The sequence below is a fragment of the Phyllostomus discolor genome, chromosome 4 (assembly GCF_004126475.2).
Source record: "Phyllostomus discolor isolate MPI-MPIP mPhyDis1 chromosome 4, mPhyDis1.pri.v3, whole genome shotgun sequence".
NCBI lineage: Eukaryota > Metazoa > Chordata > Mammalia > Chiroptera > Phyllostomidae > Phyllostomus > Phyllostomus discolor.
The window spans coordinates 140580054-140606449 of record NC_040906.2 but is presented as its reverse complement, the minus strand read 5'-3'; the positions used below and the strand labels follow the sequence as shown (position 1 = coordinate 140606449).

Genomic DNA, 26396 nt, shown 5'->3' with positions numbered 1-26396 from the left:
TTTATACACATTATATGGAATGGCACTGGATATAGCTTACTATTTCAAATGCTCACACATAAAACCTGGCCATGAATCCCAATAATGACTACATTATTTTCAGCCATACTAAAGCCAGCTCTGTCCACTGTAGGACATCCTCACACATCAGGGATGGCAGCTGTAAGAACCTGGTTTGTTTAGGAGCCTAGCCAACCCACTAGTCAGCTACACAGATAGACTCCCCACTGTTCCAATGCAGCACAGGTGTGAGGAATGGAACAGCAGCTCAACTAAGTCTGCAGCTACAAAAGCCAGTGATGGGAGGAGATATTTTAATTATGGTAAATGTTAACAAATAGCCCAAATACTGAGTTCAAATGCAAGAGCTATAAATTATCATCATACTTAGCAAATGTCTGCTAAGCCATTTCAATTTATTTCAATATACATTCATACACAATTCAGGCCACAGAGCACCCCAATATAATCACTTAACTAGAAAAAGTGTGAAGGCAACTTAACATACCATTTTCCTTCCCTACTGTGTTTTCAGCTAAATAAAATCTAAACACCACCTTGTAAAACGCACAAAAATTTTCCTTTTACAAGGATATAGCAACATCTACTGGTTGTTGCTACTTTAACTTTATTTTGTTATAAACAGTGCTCTAACATTCTGAAAAGCATGGTCAGACATATCTGTGCCTCACAATATATAGAGAACATATATATCCACACACAAAGGAATGCACAAACTAGTTTTGCTCTGTTTATAAATAATCAAAGTAACTAAAGTTTCTACATTCTAAATGTAAAATGAATCTGTAGATTAATGCTTCCTGATACTTTTAATAAGGACTTCCATACTCTAATAAAATATGGTATTTAGAGATAATTCAGAAACCTGAGGAACCAAAATATTTCAATATGATTAACCTCCCTTCTTGGAAAAAGAAATCTATTTATTCCGAAACACAGGGTATATGTGTAAAATTTCTCATCTCAAATATTAGGATACATATAGTTTTAAATTTTCATTAGGAAAATAATAAATTCCAACCTCAAATATATTAAATTGGACTATAATATATTGAATGATTTCCATTCCAGTATTTAATGGCAGGTATTTAGAAATTAGCTATCCACCCTTTATGCAATATTCATTGACTATTTCAAACTAAAAGTTGAGATGTTTTGTTTTCTTAAAGTACTCATGAGCTGAAATACCAATTTTGTTTTTCAATAGTTTAACAATTTAATAAAATAAACTGTTTCATTCACTTGGGTATAAAAATGGATACAAATAAGTTTTAAATGATTTTACTTAAAATATATCAAGACTAAGGAATAGGATTTTCTCCTATTCCTTTCAGGCTGACATAAAAGGCACACAGGTAAAGAAAGAAGAGAGAATGCTACACCCCACCCAGCAGCCCAGTACCTCCGGAGTGCCAAGTCAGCCTGCGCCTCGTCGCTGATGAGCTCCGCTTCACTCTGGGCAATCCTCAGGGCCAGCTCCCGGTCTCGGCGCTCCTGCTCCAGGACTGCTTGCTGCTGGGACTCCTCTTCCCGCTGTTGGGCCAGCTGCGCCTCAACCTCAGCCTGCCAAGGACAGAAAGCATTTCACCAAGGTGTCTCCACATGTTCACTTGATCATTCCCATTACTTATTAAAATTCTTCCTGACAAGTTCCTTACTAAGGAATATATCTTATTTAACCAGAAATTTCTTCAGTCTCTAGTCTCTTCTATGTTACGATTTATACTTACTCTTTCCAAACCCAAGAGAAACCATAGTTCCACCATCCTATAACTATCAATGTCCCAGATATCACACGAGTATCCCAGGTATCACATTAACACCAACACACGACAAGTAGATGTTAGGAATTTAAAGTGTCCGTTGCCAAGAAACTCAAACACATGATCAATTATTCTCAGACAGAGACTTTTTTAAAAATGAGGATAGGGAGAGAATCTTATTCTAACCCGTTACTACTAGTATCTACAAAGTTATAAAATAATGTTTTATAATTTATTTAATTGAAGTATATTCTAAAATGATGTTTTAAGTAAATGTTCATCTGACTTTACCCTAGGTATAATAATTGAACCAAAATAATATTTATTGAACTCAGCACTGTTCGAAATGCTTTAACATGTGTTAACTTGTGTGGTGCTCACAACCATTATTCACCCCCAGTCCACAGAGAGAAAACTGTGGCCCACAGTCTCTCACTGTTTCTTGTGCAATGTCAGAATTTCTGTCAGTGACCCAGTTCTGTCACTTCCCTAACTCCAAAGTCCCTTCCCATAACAATTTCAGAAACTGCTTTTCATCTCCGGGATAAACCAATGGCAGCTTATCTAGCAAATCAAGATACTGCGTTCACTTCTTTTGTTTTATAGTTTTGTAGATTCTGTTTTGACAGAAATTCAGTTCACCTATCTATCTAGTCAGTACATACCTGAATACGTTTTTCCTCATCTTCCCTTTTCTTTCTCTCTTCTTCTTCTTGTTTTCTCTTTGCTTCCATCTCAAGCTTCCTAACAAAAAATAGAAAACTCTTCAAAAATTTAATATAAAATAAGGAATCTTTCAGAAGGCAATTTAACTATTAATAAAAAAAGCTTACAGGATGGGGACTTACATTAACCTCCTGGCCATATACATATCAACTCACTTTTTAAAAAAATAAAATCTAACTCTACTGACAATAATCTTCTGAAACTAAACAAATACAATTATATTGTATAACCTTTAATATCTCTAGATTAACTTGGTTATAAAGCCTAGTTGTAAGGTCCTGATGACATGTGCTTTCCTGTACTCTTTTTCTCCAGTTAATCAACTTTATGTTCCTTCTGTCTGTCAGATTATGCCAACCTTTCAAAACGTTATCAATTTTAAAACCACAGAAAAGTTGAAGTGCTTTTTTATTACTTATTAAATAATACACAAGTCACTGCTTTAAAAAATGTTGATTAAAATGCCAAAGTTTAAAGACAAAGAAAGTATCTTAAAAGCAGTGAGAGAGAAGCAGTTAGTGACCAGAAAGGGAGCTAACTGCTTCCTTTCAAGGGAGCTCCCATAAGACTGTCAGCCAATTTCTCAACAGAAACTTTGCAGGCAAGAAAGGATTAGAAAAAAATATTCTAAGTGATGAAAAGCAAAGACCTATAATCAAGATTACTCAGCAAAGCTATCATTTAGGATGGAAGGACAGGTAAAGAACTTCCCAGACAAGGAAAAGCTAAAGGAGTTCATCACCACCAAACCAACATTATATGAAATGTTAAAGGATCTTCTTTGAAAAGACAAAAAAAGATAAAAAAATGATAAAAATGCATATCTATCAACAATTGAATCTAAAAACAATAAATGAACAAGCAGAACAAAAAAAGACTCATAGATAGCAGAGAAAGTTTTGATGGTTGCCAGATGGGAGGGGATTGGAGGAATAAGTAAAAATGGTGAAGGGATTAAGAAGTACAATCACTTAGTAAGTTATGTAATGTATAATCACTGGAGTGTACACCTGAAACTAATAATTTATATCAACTGTAATTAAAATTACAAATGATTGGAAAAAATATAATAAAATTTAAATCAACCCTAGCTGGTGTGGCTCAGTGCACTGAGTGCCAGCCTGCAAATCAAAGGTTGCTGGTTCGACTCCCAATCAGGGCACATGCCTGGGTTGTGGGCCAGGAGCCCCCCTAGGGGGTATGTGAGAGGCAACCACACACTGATGTTTCTCTCCCTCTCCTTCTCCCTCTCTTTCCCTCTCTAAAATAAATAAATAAAATCTTAAAAAAAAGATTAAATCAAAAATAAAAATAATTCAAAAAAGAAGAAATCCTCAGGTGTAAAAATCTAACCAAAATTCAGATTATAGTTAAAATCATTTTATTTCATTTTTATAAAATATGCTTTTCTCCATTTTCAAACTTATTCTAACATTAGTCATAAGCTGCAAAACATCATTTTGGTCAACAACAAACCATATCTACTATGATGTTATGCCATACAGCCCTGGTGTGTAAGAGGCTATACCATCTAGGTTCATGTAAATGCACTCTATGATGTTCTCACAATGATGAAACCAGCTAATGACAAATTTCTCAGAATATGTCTCCATCATTACTCAGCATGTGACTGTAGTATTTTAAAATAATAATGACTATTAGGGGAGTTCCAGCCAAGATGGAGGTGTAGGTAGAAACCCTTCTCTTCCTCGCACAACCAAAAGGAGGATAACAACCAATCTAAAATCAATAAACAACCAGAAGTGCCAGAAAAACAAACTGCATGGGATTCCAACAACCACAGAATTAAAGAAACAGTCAAACAGACCAACCAGACAAGTGAGTCCACCTATGGACAGAAACCTTGGTGAGGCCATGGGGACAGGGCAGGCTATGCGGGAGGGACTGACTTAAGGGGAAACTGAGACTCAGCAGTGGCTGTGGACTATAGCAGTGGTTGCCAAGGTGGGAGAGAAACTCCCAGTCTCTCATGAGAGTTAGTTGAAAAGTGGGCTAGAGACAAGCAGGGGAGGTGCATTATTCCCTCTCTGGCCCCTCCCCCACAGGCAGCTCCACAGCAACCAACAGGGTTGCCCTGCCTGGGTGAATACCTAAGGCCCTGCCCCCTTACAACTTAACAGGGGCCCCAAACAAAGAAATAGGGCCAAAATGAAAGAATAGAGCAAAGCCTCAGAGACAGAGCTAAGCGATAAGGAGATAGCCAACCTATCTGATGGAGAATTTTAAGCTCTGGTAATCTAAATGCTCACAGAACTCACTGAGCTTGGTTGAAAAATGAAGGAACAAATGAAAGATACCCAAAATGAAATAAAGTAAGATATTCAGGGAACCAACAGTGAGAGGGAGGAAATCAGGACTCAGAGCAACAATTAGGAACAAAAGGAAAAAAAAAACAAACATCCAACCAGAACAGAATGAAGAAACAAGAATTCCAAAAAATGAGGAGAAATTTTGGACCTCCTGGACAACTTTAAGCATTCCAATATCTGAATTATAGGGGTGCCAGAAGGACAATAGCAGCAAGAAACTGAAAACTTACTTGAACAAATAATGAAGGAAAACTTCCCCAATCTGGTGAAAGAAATAACTTTCAGGAAGTCCAGGAAGCCCAGAGAATCCCAAGGAAGTTGGACCCAAAGAGGAACACACCAAGGCACATCATCATTAAGTTACCCAAGATTAAAGACAAAGAGTCAATTGTAAAAGAAGCAAAAGGGAAAGAAAGAGTTACCTACAAAGAAGTGTCCATAAGGCTATCAGCTGATTTCTCAAAAGAAACCTTATTTCCGGCCAAGATAGAGGCATAAGTAGACACATTGTGCCTTGTCGCACAACCAAGATAGGGACAACAACAATTTAGAAACAGAATAACCACCAGAACTGACAGAAAACTGAACTGTATGAAAGTTGGACAACCATGGAGTTAAAATAGAAAGGTTCATCCAGACCGGTAGGAGGAGTGGAGTCAGGAAGCTGGGCAGAGAGGGGTCACGCAGCACAAAGAGCATTGGGACCGTGCACGTAAGACTGCAGCTGGCAGATCCCGGCCAAGGGGTGGCAACAAGCAGACCCAGCAAGGCGACAACTGTAAAGCAAGGCAGTGCACACAACCCCAGGATTCCAGCGCTGGGAAACAGAGTCTTGGGGAACTGATTATAAACACCTGTGGGGGTTGAAATACAGGGAGAGACTCCCAGCCTCATAGGAGAGTTTGTTGCAAAGTCCCACAGGGTTCACAACCCCACCAACACAGGAATCAGCATTAGAATGGCCCAGTTTGCTTGGGGGAAGCCTCAGAAGGGACTGAAGTCCAACAGACAGTGGAGCAAGCGCCACTGTTCCCTCTCAACCCCGCCCCCACATACAATGTCACAACCCAGCAACTGGGGTGCCCCACCCTGGTGAACACCTAAGGCTCCTCCCCTCGTATGTAACAGGCGTGACCAAACCAAAAGAAAAAGAAAAAGAGATGGCTCAAACAGAAGAACAAATGAAAGCCCCAGAACCAATCCTTTGAAGCAACCGAGAGATGGCCAATCTATCAGATGCACAGTTCAAAACACTGGTGATTAGGATGCTCACAGAATTGGTTGATTTTGGTCACAAATTAGATGAAAAAATGAAGGCTACACTAAGTGAAATGAAGAAAAATACACAGGGAACCAATAGCGATGGAAAGAAAGCTGGGTCTCACATCAATGGAGTGGACCAGAAGGAAAAAAGAAACAACTACACAGAAAAAAATGAAGAAACAAGAATTCAAAAAAATGAGGAGAAGCTTAGGAACCTCTAGGACATCTTTAAACGTTCCAACATCCAAATTATAGGGGTACCAGAAGGGGAAGAGGAAGAGCAACAAGTGGAAAAGTTATTTGAACAAATAATAAAGGAGAACTTCCCCAATCTGGCAAAGGAAATAGACTTCCAGGAAGTCCAGGAAGCTCAGAGTCCCAAAGAAGTTGGACCCAAGGAGGAACACACCAAGGCACATCATAATTACATTAGGCAAGGGATAAATGAAGGAGAGAATCCTAGAAGTAGCAAGAGATAAGGAGACAGTAACCTACAAAAGTGTTTCCATCAGACTGTCAGCTGATTTCTCGAAAGAGACCTTGTAGGCAAGAAGGGGCTGGAAAGAAGTATTCCAAGTCATGAAAGGCAAGGACCTACATCCCAGATTGCTGTATCCAGCAAAGTTTTCATTTAGAATGGAAAGGCAAATAAAATGCTTCTCAGATAAGGTCAAGTTAAAGGAGCTCATCATCACCAAGCCCTTATTTTATAAAATGTTAAAGGGACTTATCTAAGAAAAAGAAGATAAGAGACATGTATAGTAAAATGACAGCAAATTCACAACTATTAACAACCACACCTAAAACAAAAACAAAAAAAATTAAGTAAACAACTAGAACAGGAACAGAACCACGGAAATGGAGATCACAGGGAGGGTTGGCAACAGGGAACTGGGAGGGGGAGAGAGGGGGAAAAGGTACAGAGAATAAGTAGCACAGATGGTAGGTAGAAAATAGACAGGAGGAGGGCAAGAATAGTATGGGAAATGTAGAAACTAAAGAACTTATGACACATGGACATGAACTAAGGGAGGGAATGTGGGTAGGAGAGGGTGTGTAAGGTGGAGGGGACTGAAGGGGGGGTAATGGGACAACTGTAATAGCATAATCAATAAAATATATTAAAAAAAAAGAGAAAGAAACCTTACAAGCAAGAAGGGGCTGGAAAGAAGTATTTGAAGTCATGAAAGGCAAGGACTTACATCCAAGATTACTCTATCCAGCAAAGCTATCATTTAGTATGGAAGGGCAGATAAAGTGCTTCCCAGATAAGGTCAAGTTAAAAGAGTTCATCATTACCAAGCCCTTATTATATGAAATGTTACTGGGTCTTATATAACAAAAGGAAGATCAAAAATATGAACAATAAAAAGACAACAAACTCATAACTATTAACAAATGAACCTAAAAAGATAAAAGAAAGACAAACAGGAAAAACAAAATCTAAGCAAACAACTAGAACAGGAATAAAATAAGAGAAATGGACATCACATGGAGGATTTTCAGTGGGGAGGGGGAAGGGAGGAATAGGGAGGAAAAGGTACAGGAAAGAAGAAGCATAATTAGTAAGTATAAAATAGATGGGGAAAGATAAAAAATGGTATAGGAAACAGAAGACTCAAAGAACTTATGTGTACAACCCATGGACACAAACTAAGGGGGGGATTGCTGGAGGGAAAGGGGTACAGGATAGAAGGGGGTTAAGGAAGAAAAACTGGGGAAACTGTAATAGCATAATCAATAAAATATACTTAAAAATAAAATAAAATAAAATAATAACTATTTAAAATAAGAATATTTATCAACACCACCAAGAATTTACTGTCCTGTGTCCTTCTAATTCAAAACAACAATATAAATGACTTACATCCTCCTTTCCTCCTCTTCCTTTCTTCGACGTTGTTCATCTTCTTCACGTCTTTTTCTTTCTTTTTCCATTTCTTCTTGAATACGCCTCAGCCTTTCAGCTTCCTCTTCTTGCTGTTTCTTTTTCTGTAAAGCACTGAGGAGTTCCTCTGAGCTTTTAACTAGTGCATCATATTCTTTCTGTATCTGTTCCCTTGTCATCATAGTGGACTTTAAAAAAAAATAAACAATAAAAAAAGTTATCTCTTCTGTTGCACAACAATGTGAACACTGAACACTATGGAATTACACATTTCAAAATGATTAAGATGGTAAATTTAATGTTATCTCCCTTTGCCACCATAAGAAAACCAATATGTGCATATATAGCAAGAACTGAAAAAGTTGGTAAGCAATAAGCCCATTATCTTTATTATACTATTTGTACATTTAAAAGTTATTTTGCATACAGATATCTACATCTATTTCCCATTTATCAAGTAATCAAATACCTAAGGAGGTTCTGTGGACAAAGTACAATACTGTAGTTAAAAAAATAGTTTTAAAGAGATGATTAGTTAATTTTGCCAAAGTTTACTACTTTTTATAATAATGTTCAACTGTTACTTAAGAAAATATTTCTTAAATATCTTAAGAAATATTGTTGGATGATTTTCCCCAAATGAGTCTTCAAAAACTGTGGCTTGGTTGGTTTTAATTAATACCACATAAACAGGGATGGATCTTAACAGATTTGTAAAATCAGCTAAGTTTATACAAAGCATTTTAATTCTCTAATCTTCTTTCTCCATTCTATCTAAAACTGAAGCTGTTTATGTAAAATATCTGCAGGAACTATGACAAAAGGCTCATATTAAGTTATTATGTCCCACATAATTACACTGACTTGTTCAAGTTGATGAGAAAAATATTAAGACCCTAAAATAAAACAGAAAAAAAATAGGGAGAAACAGACAAAATGTAATTATAAGCATATATAAAGATTATCAATCCCACTGGTAATCAAATAAGTGAAAGTCAATAGGAAAAAAAGGCCCCTTTTTTCCTACAAAATTTGGGAGAGGATTAATGCTATTTTCATAACAGTTAAGTAATTTATGATAGAGCTTAAATGAAGATAATTATAGAAACAAGACATGGCATAATAATAGGGATAGAAAATTAAATGTACATTAGGATAAGAACTATGCAAAAATATGTGCATGCAAAGTAAGACAGGAAAAGGAACATACAATAGTAAAACAGTTATATGTGTTAGTTTTGTAAGAGGTTTTTGGTAACTTTCTCCGAATGTTCAATATTACATTTATCATTTAAAAATTAGTTTCTAAAAGTAGAAAAACATGAAACAAAATAATTTACATTAATCCTCTTTTGGGAATGATTATGAAACAAGTATTCACTATTTAAAATAGTAAATAGTAAACTAAATACAGTAATATTTCAGTAACAATAAATAAATAGTACTTTAGTTACTATTTTTGGAGGAAAAAAATCTTTCCTAGCAACCAATGGAAGTATGATGACTTTTCAAATCTTTTTTGCTATAAAAATTTTCAAGCCTAGAGTAGAGAAAGTATTACAATGAACATCACTGGTCATCACTGGGACTCAACATTGTAACACTCTATATCCTTAAAAAATAAGGACATTTTCCTATACAATTTCAACATCAATAACAAATGATAATAAATTATTTCAAAAAGTGATAGTCATTTGGGTTAAAAATTACATACCTTAATTTTGGCCATTAAAGCATCGATGGAAATTTCAAGGTCCTTGACCTGTTTACTCATCTCTGGTTTTCCTTCTTTCAGGGCACTTACTACTTCATTAAATTTATCAAGTCGTTTTTTCAGTGTCCCCACCTTAACCAGGCCGTCGATGCTGTAAAGACAATGCTTCATCAGTCTATTTTCACCACTTACAGCTATAGAGGTTGACTTTTGGTTTGAATAAAATGAACATATTGTTAAAAAAGATATTTTACATCTGTTTTCATATTGTTCAGTATTCTCTTTTTTATATAATTTGTTAAGAGTAAAAAAAAAATAATCAAATATGGTGTGAAGGACACTGCTGCCTGTCAAGAGGATTTAAGCTTTCTATCTTTACACTGAAAAACTGGAGAGTTCAAATTAAAGAAGAACCTAAAAGAGTTATCTAGTCTCTTTTAAAGGTGTTAAAGATTAACAGTTACTCAGACCTCTAAGTTTAGAGTATCAATTAATAATAAAAGCATATGAAAATTAAATACTAAATTTACAGTGAGACAATTCCTAATCAAAATTCAGAAAATTATGGTCAAAACATTAACCAGATGTTTTTAAAAACAGTATCAATATATAGGAATGCAGTGGATTTTTGTACATTGATTTTGTATACTGCAATTTTACTGTTACTTGTTTATTGCCACAGTTTTCTGGTTAAAGTCTTCAGGGTTCTCTATATACAGAATCATGAACCATCTGCTATGACACTTTTTCTTCTTCATTCTCAATTTGGATGCTTTTGATTTCTTTCTCTTGCCTGACTGCTCTGGCTAGGACTCCCAGGACTATGCTGAATTAGAGTGGTGAGAGTGAATATCCTTATCTTCCTGATTTTAGAGGAAAAGCCTTCATTTTTCACTGAGTATGGTATTGGCTGAGGGTCTGTCATACATGTCCTTTTATTATAAGGTACTTTCTTTCTCTACCCACTTTATTGAGTGATTTAATCACAAATGGATGTAGCAGCTTATCAAATGCTTATTCTGCAGCTATTGATAAGATCATGTGATTTTATCCTTTGTTTTGTTAATGTGTTGTATTATACTGATTGATTTCATATGTTGAACCATCCCTGTGCCCCTAAAATGAACCCCACTTGATTACGATATGTTATTTTTTTATGTACTGTTGTGTAGAGACAGACATAAAACCACATTATTATATATGGGCAAATAATTTTTGATAAAGGAGCCAAAAACAATGGAGAAAAGAAAGCCTCTTCAATAAATGGTGCCAGGAAAATTGGAAAGCCATATGCAAAAGAACTAAACTAGTCTAGTTTGTCCCCATGTACAAAAAGATTAATTCAAAATGGATCAGAGACCTAAATATAACATCAGAAACAATAAGTTATATAGAAGGAAACAAAGGCACTAAACTCATTGACTTTAGTATGAGAAAAAATTTTATCAATTTGACCTCAAAGGCAAGAGAAATAAGGACAAAAATAAATTAATGGGACTATATTAAAACAAAAAGGCAACAAAGTGAATGGGAGATATTTGCAAACAACAGCTCCAACAAGGGGATAACATCCAATATATATAAAGAACTCGTACAACTCAATACCAAACAACAATCCAATTAAAAAATGGGCAGAAGACCTGAATAGAAACTCCTCCCAAGGAGACATACAAATGGCTAACCGATACACAAAAAGATACTCAACTTCAGTAGCTATTAGGGAAATACAAATCAAAACTAAAATAAGATACAAACTCATACCTGTTAGAATGGGTATTATCAACAAGACAAGTAGTAACAAGTGTTGGCAAAAAAAGAACTCTCATTCGCTGCTGATGGAAATGTAAACTGGTACGGCACTACAAAAATCAGTATGGAGGTTCCTCAAAAAAATAAAAATAGAGGTACCATATGACCCAGTAATCCCTTTTCTGGGTATCTACTTGAAAAACTTGAAAACACTTATTCACAGAGATATATGCACCCCTACGTTCATTACAGGACTATCCGCGGTGGCCAAGACCTAGAAACAACCACAGTGCCCTTCAACAGGAGACTGGATAAAGAAGATGTGGTGCATGTACACTATGGAATGCTACTTAGCAAAAAGAAAAGATGAAATACTGCCATTTGCAGAAACTTGGATGGACCTTGACAATATTATCCCAAGTAAAATAAATCAGGTGGTAAAGCTAAGAATCATGTATTTCACTCATATGTAGGATATAAAACTGAAACTCACAACAGTATGGTGGTTACCAGAGGGAAGGGAGGTGGAGGAGTAACAAAGGGTAAAGGGGACCAAATATATGGTGACAGAAGATGATCTGGTGGTGGGCACACAATATACAGATCATGTATCATAGAAATCTACACTTGAAACCTAGATGATCTTATTAACCAATGCCACCCCAATACATTTAACAAATAAATAATGTCATTGCGATATTTACCAAGAAACTCAAGTCACTAAAATAATCAGAATAAAAGAACTTCTTACAACCATTTATTTCAACCTGTCCTGGTATCTACATTTTTGTAAGCTCCTTCAAATTCTTTTGTAGAATGAAGCCAGTAATGAAGTAATCAAATAATTAATTTCAAATAAATAGTAGAAATTACAGATTAATGTATCTTTTTATAAGAACATGAGAAAGAAAACTCTGAGTATCCAAACTGCCCTTCATTATGACTTTATAGCCATTTTATATTTGGGTAATTAGGATTTGTAGTATTCTCCAGCCACTATCCATCTTACCGAGGTTTGTGTCTCCTTTTGCAAAGCCACATTCGAATAGTTTTTTGCATTTTAATGCAGGCTTCAGCTCGGTATTTTATTTTGTTCTTCACTATGTGTAAGAGGAAAATATAATGATAGAAAATCATTCAGTTTAAATCAGACATATAATAGTTTTAAAATCTACTCACTTTCACAAAGTAATTCTTGAGAAACATGAGATTTTACTGAATATATTATACCAGACATCAAAATCAAGAAGTTAAACATTTCTTTAATTCCTTATAATTCTTAAAACGAAAAGTATACCACATATATGACTAGATTTACATTTTAAATGTATTATTTCCTTATTATGCCACTTTACTGCTTCCTACTGTTTTAGGCAATATTGGCCTATGAGATGCTAACAGATGTGTCTTAAAAGAAAGATTCACCTGCCAAATGAATTTAGAAAAGGCTAAGTGCTACTTTTGGAGATTCACAATAAAAACAGAGTGAGGCCTCTGAGAATCCTACAGTACAGGAATGTATTAATGTTTAACTTCAGTTACCCAGAATGTGCTACACTGATTTGATCCTGAAACATTTTCTTAGAGCTGTTCTCTAACATCCTGCAAAAATCCCGACTGGTTACTGACTTCGCCACTGCACAATGCAGTCCATGAACAAATGAATATATACGTGATTTTAAGGTAATATGTTGTCCATCATAATGTAATGTATAAAGCTGAAAGCACTGAACTACATTGATAAGTATTTATATTTTAATTGGAAAATTATAAGAAAAAGAGCTTCTGTTATCTTTTTTATTATAGCTTTCTTTTTATCTATATTCATACTTGCCTAAGAAAATACCTCAATAATAACCTTTATTTGCATGGTTCCTTTTCATTAGGTCAAAAAATTTATTTTTTTATTAACAAGGACAATTTACTGAAATTTTTTCAGGTTTCTAGCACTGTTTCAGGTACTCTGGTGAGTATGAAAGGCAAATACAAGTTTAATCAAGTTACTGGCAACAGCTCCTTACACTGAAAGGTTTTCCATAGACACTCAAGTAACCCTAAAATATTATGCCCCTCACGCTTGTCTAGGGTCAGAGATAAGTAGTCTGTACAATCTAGCCAGAAACACAAGAAAAAGCAGCTCAGTACAGTGCATCGAAGAACAGGTCTAAAAAAAGCAGACACAGAAGAGGCTGGAAAGACAAGCTGAAGCCCCATTTTATGTGATCTTGAAAGATTCTAAGACATAGACTTTTTAGACTTGACTTAACATAAAAAGAGCCATAATAAAAAGCTTTTGGTTTACAGAGAGAACTCTGGGGACCCAGGAAAACTACTTTGGGAGCTACTGAAGCTACTATGCAAGTGGAGGACAGGCTCCACTAAGGCACTGGCAATGAAGAGGGAAGAATGTGCAGTATTTGAGGGAAGAATCAACAGGGTTTGTTGATGGACAAGATTTCAGGGACAGGAAAGGAAAAATCATTACAACTTGAAATTTTGGGCACATTATGCGATGGTGCCATGCAGGTAGAAAGAGCTCTGGCTTATGTCTGAGACATTGGGGGATGCTGTGGGAAAGGTGAGGAGGGGGCAGGGAGAGAAAATAATGAAGAAAGTAAGCTCTGTTTTGTTTAGGACATAATGAAATTAATTCTCACATAATGAAGTATCACATATACTCAAAAGAGAAAGTCCACAAATACTAATTTATCACACACTACACATGAGGTATTACTTCAAGAACCAGAGAAATGACATGAATAAGCAATGAGATCCCTGTTGTCCAGCCCTCACCACTGAGACAACTTTACACCACTCCACGTCCAAAATAATTACAGAGCCTGGTGTGAAAGAGAACACCTACATTTGATGACTGAGAGTGAGCACCACTGAACTTTCTTCCAGCGACTGCAGATAAGCCAGTGATTGACTCTTTTAACCAGCTCTGCTAAATGGTCAGGATCAGACTTCATAATCTGATCAAATTCTGCAAACTGGGAAATAAAATAATTTAATATCAGTATCAAAACACAGAGATACAAAATTACTGAAATCCAAAATCTAACTTTTTGGAAATAGTCACAAGCCATAAGCATGCCTTGGTGGGTTACACAGCAAAGCCAAACACACTTTACTATCTCTTTCTTGCTGCCTTTCTCTTCCTCCCTCCCTTCCCTCCCTTCCTTCTCTTTCCTTCCTTCCTTCCTTCCTTCCTTTCCTTCCTTTCCTTCCTTCCTGATCTTGGAGGGGTAAGGCAGGTTACTCATTGCCAGTTAGCAAGTTCAGCCATAAAAATAGAAAAAAGTCTTACATGACAATTAAAGATGGCTGGCAAAAAGGTCTTACTGAAAAAAGAATGAAGAAGGGCTAATGTATCTCTAATTGACTTATCCACTTTCTCAGATATCTGTATATAGTTCCTGACTAATGAAGGTCAGCTACATAACGCTATGTACCACCAAAACTATTCTGTCTTCTCTAAACCCCATCCTCATTTTGGTCAGAGATAAGAAATTGTTGCTAAGAGACATAACACAAACAAAACCATTAGGTTAAGAAAATGTATCATTTCCACAGTTTATCACCAAAATACATGATAATTTCTATCCTATACCAAATAACCCACCAGCAATCTTATACCTTTTTCATCTCATGGCATACATAAAGTAATTACTAAATTTCATGGCACACCAAAAAATATATTTTGGCCAATCTGACAAAAAATTAGGTATAATTTTGATTCATTCATACCAGATGGCTATTGCTGTGTTGGTTGTTGTCACTTTTTTCATTTGATAATCTAAGGGAAAAGAAGTCAGTGCCCCTGACTAAGTACTCAGGTATTGCATGTTTTATGGCACACCTGTTGAAAATCATTGTACCTTACTATAATGAATTGAGGATGTCATACCTATCAATATAATGGCTTCTCATAATCAAAACTAAAGGTAACATAATGAGACTAAAGATCTGTGAAAATATGCCTCGTGCTTTTAACATTTTCTTCTGACTGATCAATTTTTCTGGAAGCAAATGAAACCAAGCACTTTCTCTATCAGGCTATCAATTCTAAAATATTATTATAGCCTTGAAATATAATAAATGTTGAGTTTATGAGAAATATATGTGATTACAGCTAAGCCAAATATGAATAATTATATTTTCTCTTAATTTCTTCTTTTATAGGAAATGGTATGGGTTCACTGCAGTAAAAGTATTCACAGGAAAGTACATACACTGTTACTGCATTACACAGATTTTATCTCATGCCCAAAAATGTGAAATCAGATTTATTATGATTAATTTACCCTTCAAGGAACTAGAGATACTTATTAATGATTTTGCTAAGTCAAATAAGTATGGTTGATCATTATATAACAAGAAGTATGTTTAAAATTATGAAAACATAATTCAATCATTTTAAAGAAGTTAGGAATGGTGAAATTATAAACAGACTGTGAAGAGCATTTAGGTATTTCTGTATTATACATATTTAGTAATGAAATATTCTTAACTTGGTCTGGTAACCTAATACAGAACCTGTAAATACTAAAACTATGAGTTAGCCTAAGAAAATTATGTTAACACACAAAAGCATTTACACACTCACTCATTCTAGGGTTTGAAAGAAGTCAGCAGAAACCTCAGTCCAATTTCCTATACTTGTACACCTATTATACTTTAATGGAACTTGTTCTCCACACAACAGAGACTTCAGAGTACTGTGAAATTTTTAATTATTAAGACTGAATTAATATGTTTTAGAAAGGTTTTCAACTTATTTAAAACACAAGTATTTTCTGGCTAACCATTACTTAAACAAAAAAATCCAATCAAACAACACTCTGATTCCAGTATTTACAAAGCTGAAAAAAACTGTTAAACTTACAGAGTATTACATATTGTAAACTTCTCACATATTCATATACGCATGCTGTTAGTGATCATGTAAGTCAAGAATAATTCAAATCACTAAACACTTAAAATTATTCACTAACACCCAACTATTCATATTCATCATGTTCAAGTTTAAAATAAAAACATATTTACCTTGCCAGGTCTAAAAAATACTTTTGTTAACCCAAACTTGTAGTCAATTTCATTTAAGCCCAAAGCTTTAAAAAGAGCCTGAAAAATAAAAGTTAAAAAGTTAAAGGACAACTAGTAATTAGTAAGAAAGATGCCTATAGCTAAGAAGTTTCAATTCAGGTATTTGTACCTTACAAAACAGTCTTGGATCTAATCTTGCAAGTTTATCTGGCATGTACTTTTTATACATGTTGTAGAGTTCATGAAATGAAGCTCTTGATGGGAAACCACCCTGCATCAAGTCCAAAACAGACACCATACCTAGATTCATAAAAAAAACATGTATTATTGCCAATCACCCTATAGAAGTAAAAAAAAATAACTTGCAAGTGATCAACTTTACAATTAATGTTTAGAAAGGTACAACTTACAGGAATTACCAGAAAGTAAATATAACCTAGGAAATATCATATTTATAATTACTGTATCCCAACTTACCCACCACCTAAAACTATGGTAGCATATTTCATCTAAAGCCATCTTGAGCAAACCTTCTTTTTTGAGACAAACTACTGATCTCTAGAAAGCTCAAGTCTAGTTTATATCATTTTTTCTGCTACAAACCTCTGCGTCACAATCACAGTATATAACGCCTACATTAGGCCATTTTCTAAGTCCTGAGGTTAATTTTAGAATAAGGCTTCTAATAAAGTCTCCAAGAAGCTGTCAAACACAGCCCCAAGTTCTCACCAGTGCTTAAACACAGCAAATGCACAAGAAAGGAGTGCTTACAGTTTCACCAGAAGGATTCCCTTCCACTCCCCTCTCCAGGAAACGAGTCTATGGGGGTAAAGAGGCTACACGATGCATGTCTATTTTCAGTGAAATTCTAGTAGGTGGTTAATTTGGGCCTTGAGTCAATGTCAACTTTTCATGTCATGAAAAGCATTAAAATAGTCAAGGAAAAGCTCAATAACTATAGATAATGGCAAGAACCTTTGTTCACCAAAAAACCCTGGATTTTAGACTCTGGGATTATTCAATTCAATGGAGAAAATAGCATTATTCAATAAGAAGTGTTAAGAAAAATAGTTAGGCATTTAGGAAAAAAAAACATTTGACCCTTACCTCTCTTATACCAAAATAAATACCTGCTGGCCAACAATCTAAATCAGCAAAATGAAACTATAAAATATTTAAAAAGTAGATTTTTATTTTAAAATCATCCCATGGGAAAGATAGCTTTTCTAGGTAGTCAGATTACATTTAAACTTTCTAGTGGAAGAGGTGCAAAACACTGATGCACTTGGGGTCGATGACAGTGCAGGCAAACACACGCACCAGTTCTTACTGGGAGAGTGGGGCAGTGCAACGGTTCGGGATGGCAACTTGGAAATATTTATCCCTTTGACCAAGAGCTTTTCTACGTCTGTGAATCTATCCTATGACTTGTCACACATGTGGGCAAATATAGCACAGAGAATTTCTATATATCCACTGAACCAAGCTTTATCTAACCCATATAAAAATATATCCAAGATATAAAGTAGTTACCAGAAGTGAGTTTTACTTATATTTTTGTACTATTTCATTTGTGTTACAGTGAACATATATAACTATTATAATTTTTAATACTAATCAATGAAAACATAAAAGCAATCATTCCTATGGAAAAAATCTCCAGAACTAAATTTGATTCTAGGCTCCGCTTGAAGAAAGAAAACGTCTGGTTGACACCGTCACAACTTTTGCCCATTGTGCCCAATAAACAAGAACTTTTGGAAGTGTTCGCGCCCACCACCTCTGAGCCCCTTGGCTTGCCCTGTAACTGTGGATAACGCATGCACTGGCTCAAAGTAGTTCACTAACAATTTCATGGAGCTTAACAAATTACCAAGCCTATGGCTGCTTACTCAACACACCAAGTACTTTTCCTCCTGGAAATTCCCATGACCTGGATCTTCCACTGGGAGTTTGGTGACGAGCTTGTTGGTGCAGTTCTGGCTGGTTATACTCAGGACCCCACTGTGTGACCACAGACATGCAGAACATGTCTGCACAGAGGAAGATCTACTGCCTTCTCATACCTTCCCCTACTTTAACCTCATGTTGGCTGATCAAAAAGATAGTAATTTTAGCCACGGCCAGGTAGCACAGTTGGCTAGATTGTCCTGTACTCCAAAAAGTTACGGGTTTGATTCCCACTCAGGACACATACCTAGGGTGCAGGTTCAATTCCCATCGGGGAATGTACAAGAGGCAACCAATCGATGTTCCTCTCTCACATTGATGTTTCTATCTATCCCTGCCCCAACCCTTTCTTCCCTCTCTAAAATTAGTAAAACATATCCTTGGATGAGGATTAAAAAAATAGTAATTTTAATAAAAGAGATCTCAAATTAATTAATTCTCATTAAATTGGAAAAAACAGAATGGAAAGGCAAAATACAATTCAAATTTTTAATGTGTTTATTTTAGAAGGTTTCATAAATTTTTCACTTCTACCAGTTATTGGTACTTTTGGCTTTTTCTCATTACTACATGACTAGAACCAACTCTATACCATTTTACTATTAGTAGTACTTTAAAAAAAAATCTATTATGAATCAAGAGTCATCTATTAAACTGCCAACATATCTCAATATATTGAAATACACTGCTTACTAGAAGAAGAATCTAAGTTTGAGCATCAGTTACTGCTAGCCCATACTCTGCCAGCTTAATAGTGTGTATGACGAGGATACAATGAGGTCTGTCTAGAAAAAGTGCAGCCATCGTTAATATAATAAAAATGGTTTGCGCAACCAGGATGTAACCTGGCAGCCAAGAAGAGCAGACTGGAATGCACATGAACAATGACGATTTCACTGTCCTAGTCAGTGGGGGTGGTAGCTGCCACTGAGGAGAGCAATAAATCTGCATCAAGTTTTGCATTAAGCTTGAACTTTCTTCTCCAGATAACTATTCGGATGATTCAGAATGCCACAGCTATGGGCAACTGGTGATTGGCAGCTTCATCACAACAACATGCCTGCTCATGCATCACATTTCATGAAGAGTTTTTCGGCAAAACATCAAATCACTCAGATGACTCAGGCCCCCTACAGCCCAGGTTTGGTGCTCTGTGACTTCTGGCTTTTCCTAAAACTAAAACCACCTTTGAAAGGGAAGAGATTTCACACTGTCAATGAGATTCAGGAAAATGTGATGGAGCAGCTGATGGCAGCTGGGAGAACCATGTGAGGTCCCAAGGTGCCTACTTTGAAGAGGACCGAGGCATCATTTTCCTGTGTACAATGTTCCTTGTATCTTGTATTTTCTTCAGTAAGTGTCTCTGTTTTTCATATTACATGTCTGCATACTTTCTGGACAGACCTCGTAGAGCTAAATCTAAACAGATTTGCCTTGCCAGGAGATTAGATGCTCACTAAGAAAATAAGTGATTTATTATATTGGGCTAAACAAATTCTAAAGAAAAAAATGTAAATGAGAAAAAAGTCAAACTCAAAGTAAAAGCTATCTGAAGAAAATATAAAAAAATACATCTATACTTTATGTAGGAATATAGCAGATATAAATTATTTAACTTTCTAGTATTTGTTAAATTAGTCACAAATTAATCTCATATTTGCTAGGCTATGCATTTCATTCAACAAATATTTACTGAGTCTACCACGTGCCTTACACTGCCCGGAGGCACATGTGCAAGCCAAAACAGATAACAGTGTCTGCCCTCATAAGGTTTATAGGTTAGAAAAGGGAAAAATTAAGTAATTATTCAAACATATATAAAATTAATGTCTATGAAATAAAGGCGCTCAACACCTTCACTCGGGCGCCCTTCCTAGTTACAGATATGGAGAAAGGTTTTCATAAGGAAATGACAATCAAGCTGAGATGTGAAAAATGAAGGCAAAGAAAGCAGAGGCAGGAGCATGTGCACAGGTCCTGTAACAGGAGGGACTGTGGAGCATTTAAGGAACTAAAACCAGGGCCTGTGAGGCTGTAGTACACAGAAAAGGAAGCAGAAAGAGATGAAGCTAGGGGCACATGGGCCAGACCACCTGGGGCCTCATAAGCTGCTAGGATTTTTTTCTTTACCCTAAGAATAAACAGAAGCCATTACAGCTTTTTAAGCAGTAAGAAGACATAGTCAGACTACAGCTGTACTGCAGTAATTCTGGCAGTATGATAAGAAGAAACTGAGCAGATGCAAGGAGAATACTTACGAAGCCGTAGCAAAAAGCCAGGTGAAAGATGGTGGCAGCTTCAGTTAGGAAGTACTAAGACTCACTAAGACTGATAGAGCTCAGTGAGTAAATTTAATATTCTCACCACAAAAAACAAACGGTAATTACATGACCTGATGGGAGCCATTAGCTAATGCTATGGTAGCAATCATTTTGCAATATGTAAGTGAATCAAATCAGCACAGTGTACACCTTAAACTTATACAATGTCATATGGTCAATTACATTCAAATAAATGTGGGGGGGAGACAAACTGTTCAGAAGGTCACATCAAAGGAACTTGGGCAAATAGAAAGTACACAGCTATGCTGTCCAATGCGGCAGCAACTAGCCACATGCACTGTAGCTGCACTAGCCAAAAGTGACTATTTAAATTTAAAATTCATACTAATCACATTTCACAGGTTCAATAGCTACAAGTATCCAGTAGCTACCATACTGGACAACACAGATACAGAATATGTCCGTCACCCAGAAAATGATACGGGGCAGCACTGACACTAAGTGAGAAGGGAAAAGTCTGACCCATAGCCTGAAAACTCTCATAAATGATATCCAGGCAGAAAAAGATGACCCAGCAGAGAAGTCAGGAAAGGCCAGTGAATTCAACACAAAAGTAAGGACACAGGCTTCTTCAGGAGCCAAGAAAAGATTTGCAAAAGGTATTGGTCAGAGTCAAATGCTGCTGTGAAGTCCATTACGATAAGGACTGCAAAAGAACACCTGATTTAGGATCAAGGAAATCACTGGTGACCTCATCGAGAATTATTCTGTTGGACTGGTCAAGGTAGAAGCTGAATTGTGTGGGGGAAAAGTGCAAGTGGAAGGCAGGAAACTGAGAAAGCAAGAAGAGACTACTCTTGGACAGAAAAGGAAAAACTGCAGAACAAGAAGTAAAGCAAGAGATAGGGAGGCAGTTAAAAAGGAATGTGGGTCAGAGGGAATAAAAATAAGGTTTCGCATATTTAAATGGTAAGTGAGAAATCCAGCTCAAAGGAAATGGCTCACTACATACGAGGCCTGTCCAGAAAGTATCCTGCCATGTACTATGAAAAACAGAGACAGTTACTGAAGAAAATACAAGATACAAGAAACATTGTACATAGGACAATAACACAGGAGACCTCAAAGTAGGCACCTTGGGGCCTCGCAGAGTTCTCCCAGCATCTCTTCCACTGTTCACAACACTCTGCAAAATCCTTTGCTGGAATCTCCATCAGCTGTCCTGTTGAATTTTCCTGAACGTTATCAATGGTCCAAAATCTCTTCCCTTTCAAAGATGATTTTTTTGGGGGAAAATCTTGTTCCCAAAATCTTGTCCATTGGTGGTAGTTTGAATCAAGTCATTATCAACTGCAGCATGATATTCCTTCAGCTCTTGTAGCAGAAGCCTTGGAATGAATTTTGCAACTACACATTTCATGCCTAGATCCTGTGTTAAAAACTCAAACACAGCAGTGTTTTTTTGAAACTCCCAGATCAGTTTCTTGTTCTCACACTGTCAGTTGCCGATCTTTGTTGGTTGCAGCCCATACACGTTCATCATTCTCTGGTGTTCTGCTTGTTGCAGGCCTTCCAGAATGTGAGTCATTTCAACAGATTCTCAACCACGTTTGAAGTGTTTGTGCCACACTTTTATTTGTGCTGTACTCATTGCTTTGCCCTCAAAAGCCTTCTGAATCATCCCAATAGTTTCCATGGAGGAATGCCCAAATTAATGCAAAATTTGATGCATATTCATTGTTCTATTCATTCAGTCATTTTGAATGTGATGGACACACAGTGCACATGCTCACTCAACAGCATCTACCACCCCCACTGACTAGTACAGTGAAGTCCTCACTGTTCATGCATGTACATTCCAGTCCAGTCCTTGGCTGCCTGGTTACACTGATATCACACAAACCATTCTCCTTATATTAACAATGGCTGGAATTTTTCTGGACAGACTCATATAATCAATATTGAAGATTCAGGAAAAGGTGGGAAGAGATGGATTCCAAAGAACTATGGCCCAATTAGGAAGAGAGGCACTTCCTACCTTCTTAGTAGAAGGGAAGGTAATTCAGGTAGATAGAAGTGTTTGGTAGCAGACAGGTGAAGCTTTGAGGTGTTTGTTTGTTAAGAGGTGAGGCTGCCTGTTGGCAGATGCCCAGAGATTTGAGGAAAGCAGGATGGGTCTGACTAGTTTCTGTGGAGAAACAGAATATGCTGACCAGGGAAACTTGGTAAAGTAGGTTTGAGAGCCCTTTAAAGGTTAGTAATCATGAATGTATAAAGATGCCAATCTATCTTGCTTACCTTATCTATGCAGATGAGGAAAAAGGACAGAATTAGATTCATTAACAGGTAAAGTTATGTGAGAGGGGTCAAGGGTAGATCCAGACTGGGGGGGCTAAAGCTTTTACACTTTAAGAGAGGGCTGTTTTAAAAAAAAGTACATACATAATTACAAATTATAAAAGAATACAAAATCAGGTACAGGCCTGTAGAAGGAGCCCATTTAAATAAGGGACCCCCAAACCATAAGTGACCTTAGCTTTATAATAAATGCATTGCTAAGAGGAACCTAATGAGTCAGAGAGGCAAAAGAGTTTAAAGAAGTGTCACAAGCCTGAGACTGATTTTAATAAAAGGAGAGGACTGATGCCTTGGAAATAATTAATTCAGGTAGGAATGGAGGACGGGCATGGAGTGAAAGGAAAAATAGTGAGCCTGGTGCCTAAGACCTCTGAGATCCAGCAAGGTTAGAATGTGGCAGGGGAGAGAGAAAGTGATAGTTTTACCAAATGCACACAAGTTCCACAAAAGCCAAAGGCATTGCGTAGCTTCCATCTTTTTTCCAAGTGGTGGTATGGGAAGCAAGGACACCAAAACCTACCTCCTGACCCAGTTACATGGGGAACGAGGAATGAACTGCTGGACTGAAGAGGCCACGGGAAAGCAACCTGCTTCAGGGAGATCTGTATGTTTGTCGAGGTTTTATAAATTTCACTTTAATGATGTCAAATAGTTTTATTTCACAATATACTATACCCCAATATTGCTCAAATAATTTGCCAGCCATGTTTTTCTTATAGTTAAAAGAATAAGATAAAAATCTTACTATATGTAAAAATCAAGGTAACTGTGAAATATCTGAGAACACTGGACATACTAAATTGTATTTGAGCTTAGACTCCTGACCCACACTAATACAGGTTATGAAAATATGGAAATACCTGAACACTGAAGCTGAGACAAAATTTGAGCACCTTCAAAGTGGTGGCTTGTCATCTTTAAATTAGGTTTTATACAACGAATAAAGCTTGCTCCCTAGGAGAATAAAGGTACATTTTAAGATAATACATATAGCATTCTCATTTTTCTATTTCTATAAATACCAGCAACTTTTAGTGCATATTATCATTAATTATTAACCTCTTTCAAAATAATCGCTAAGGTATATATATGTATGTCAAGGCACTATGTTTTACTCCTAAAACTAATATAATATTGTATTTCAACTATACTTTAATATAAAAATAACTATTTGGATAAAGAAGACATGGTACATATATACCATGGAATAGGACTCAGCCATAAGAAAAGATGAAATACTGCCATTTGCAACAACATAAAATGGACCTTGAGAATATTATGCTAAGTGAAACAAGTCCACCATAAAAAGCTAAGAACCATATGATTTCACTCCTGTGTGGGATATATAACTGAAACTCAGACACAGGTAACAGTATGGTGGTTACCAGAGGGGTGGGAGGAAAGAAGGGAATAAAGGATAAAGGGGACCAAATACATGATGACAGAAGATGATCTGACTTTGGGTGGTGGGCACATAATGCAATAAGAGACCATGTATCTTAGAAATGTACGCTTAAAACCTATAAATCTTGTTAACCAATGTTACCCCAATAAATTTGCTTTTAATACTAAAAAATATATTTTCCTTCTCCATAATAATTATTTTCACTTTCTCAAATTATAGGTTAATCCTAATAACATTCAGAGAATTCTATATATTTAAAAAATAATTTGACTTCACATATACATTTGACTTCTTTTGGAACAAACTTAACCAAAATAACAAGCACTTTAAAAACCTTTTTTTAATGAGGGAATTTGGTTTAAAATAAATTTCTAATTATATCAGATTTACTGTGCCTATTTGAGTAAATATTAATAATAGTTTAAGAGGATCATTTAAAAACCCAAGTTTTTTTAAGTGCACTCACAGTACTTCGAAGTTTATCCAGAAGCAAGTTTAACTGTGTCTGTAAAAGAAAGGAAATCACTTTTCAAAGAGCAAAAACACACAATATCCAAAGTTATTATTAGCCCTTCAAGATTAGAATAAAACATCATGCAATAACATGGATATACAACACATTGTAATTTAACAACTTCTGGTACACACTCTTTGACAGTAACATGCAAAATAAATGGCTAATGTAAGGACAGTAACTTATTTTACTTATACAGAACTTGTATAATTAGAAGACTAAAAATTAGCAGTAATGAAACACATACACGTGCACATGCAGGTGGGACGAATGAGGAAAAAAGTGTACCAGCAACAAAGGGAGTGAATGAAAATGCTGGGGGAGCATTCAATAAGAGATCAGCAGAGCAGTATCTGAGTGTGCAGCAAGCTGGTGTAGTTGGTGTCACACTCCATTAAGAATGAAGACATGTTTAAAATATACACTAGTGGTATATATTTGGATTGTTTTATGTAACACTTATCATAAATAAAATTATCCTGTCTAGCTGTAGAAACCCTCCTTACTATTTTAAAACATTTCATATCTCAATTCATTTTAAAAGCTTGGATAGTTTTCTCCAAAATAAATTGACAAAGAACACTACAAGTTACTATGCTTTCCTGTTTTTAATAATGTTGAGTGTTGTAATTTAATCTCATTCAGTACTAATTTAATTCATATATTTGCCTTACTTCTCTGCAAAGTAAATTAATTACATAAAATTCTTACATTGATTTTTATACTTAAGGTGCTTATTCTATTGCTTACAAAAGATAAATTAAGATGAAATTTTTAAAATTAACATACTGAATCAGTCACAGCTATATTTAATAATAATATTAATAGGTATACTTTATTGAATACTTTCTATGAGTGAATCACTGCTCAAAACTTTTCATGAGCATTACCATGTTTTTTCCACACAAAAATTCTAATTAAGAATATAGCATTAGCTCTACTTTATAGGTGAAAACACTGAAGCCCAGAGGGATAAATAACTTGCCTAAGATCATGAAGCTGTCATGGCAAAGCCAAGATTCCAACCTAGGGCCTAACACCAAAGTTCATTCTCTTGCCAGTAATACTAGTATACTTCAGACATCATAGGCTTATGATACAATCAATCTGGACCACCATACAACTGAAAAGCAAGTGTCGGAGCCGCTAATTTGGAAAGAAAACAACTACTACAAAGTCCACGCTTCTTAATCCACAGACTAAGCACAGTATTCTCCAAAACAAAATGGAGATAGAGTAAATCAGAAGAATAAAATCAGCAAAAATAAACTAACAGCATCTGGGAAAAAAGGGAAAAATGTCAAAAATCAAAGAACAGCAGTCAAGGACCATTAGGCATAAGGGAAAACAGCCTTATATAACTCATGCTTTACTTGTATTTTAT

The 26396-nt window shown here is 35.9% G+C and overlaps 1 protein-coding gene across 6 annotated transcripts in view; it reads right to left on the bottom strand.

Moving 5' to 3' along the window:
* Positions 1-26396, bottom strand: part of MYO6 (myosin VI) — a 162007-nt gene that overhangs the window by 15460 nt on the left and 120151 nt on the right. For all 6 annotated transcript variants that reach the window (XM_036024369.1, XM_036024370.1, XM_036024371.1 and 3 more), the window contains 10 exons: positions 24965-25003; positions 23954-24047; positions 16673-16803; positions 16504-16581; positions 14318-14447; positions 12464-12554; positions 9706-9856; positions 7971-8179; positions 2450-2528; positions 1424-1584 (listed from right to left, as the gene is read on the bottom strand). In XM_036024369.1, the coding sequence (XP_035880262.1) occupies positions 1424-1584; positions 2450-2528; positions 7971-8179; positions 9706-9856; positions 12464-12554; positions 14318-14447; positions 16504-16581; positions 16673-16803; positions 23954-24047; positions 24965-25003 (1163 nt within the window). The remainder of the gene's footprint in view (positions 1-1423; positions 1585-2449; positions 2529-7970; positions 8180-9705; positions 9857-12463; positions 12555-14317; positions 14448-16503; positions 16582-16672; positions 16804-23953; positions 24048-24964; positions 25004-26396) is intronic.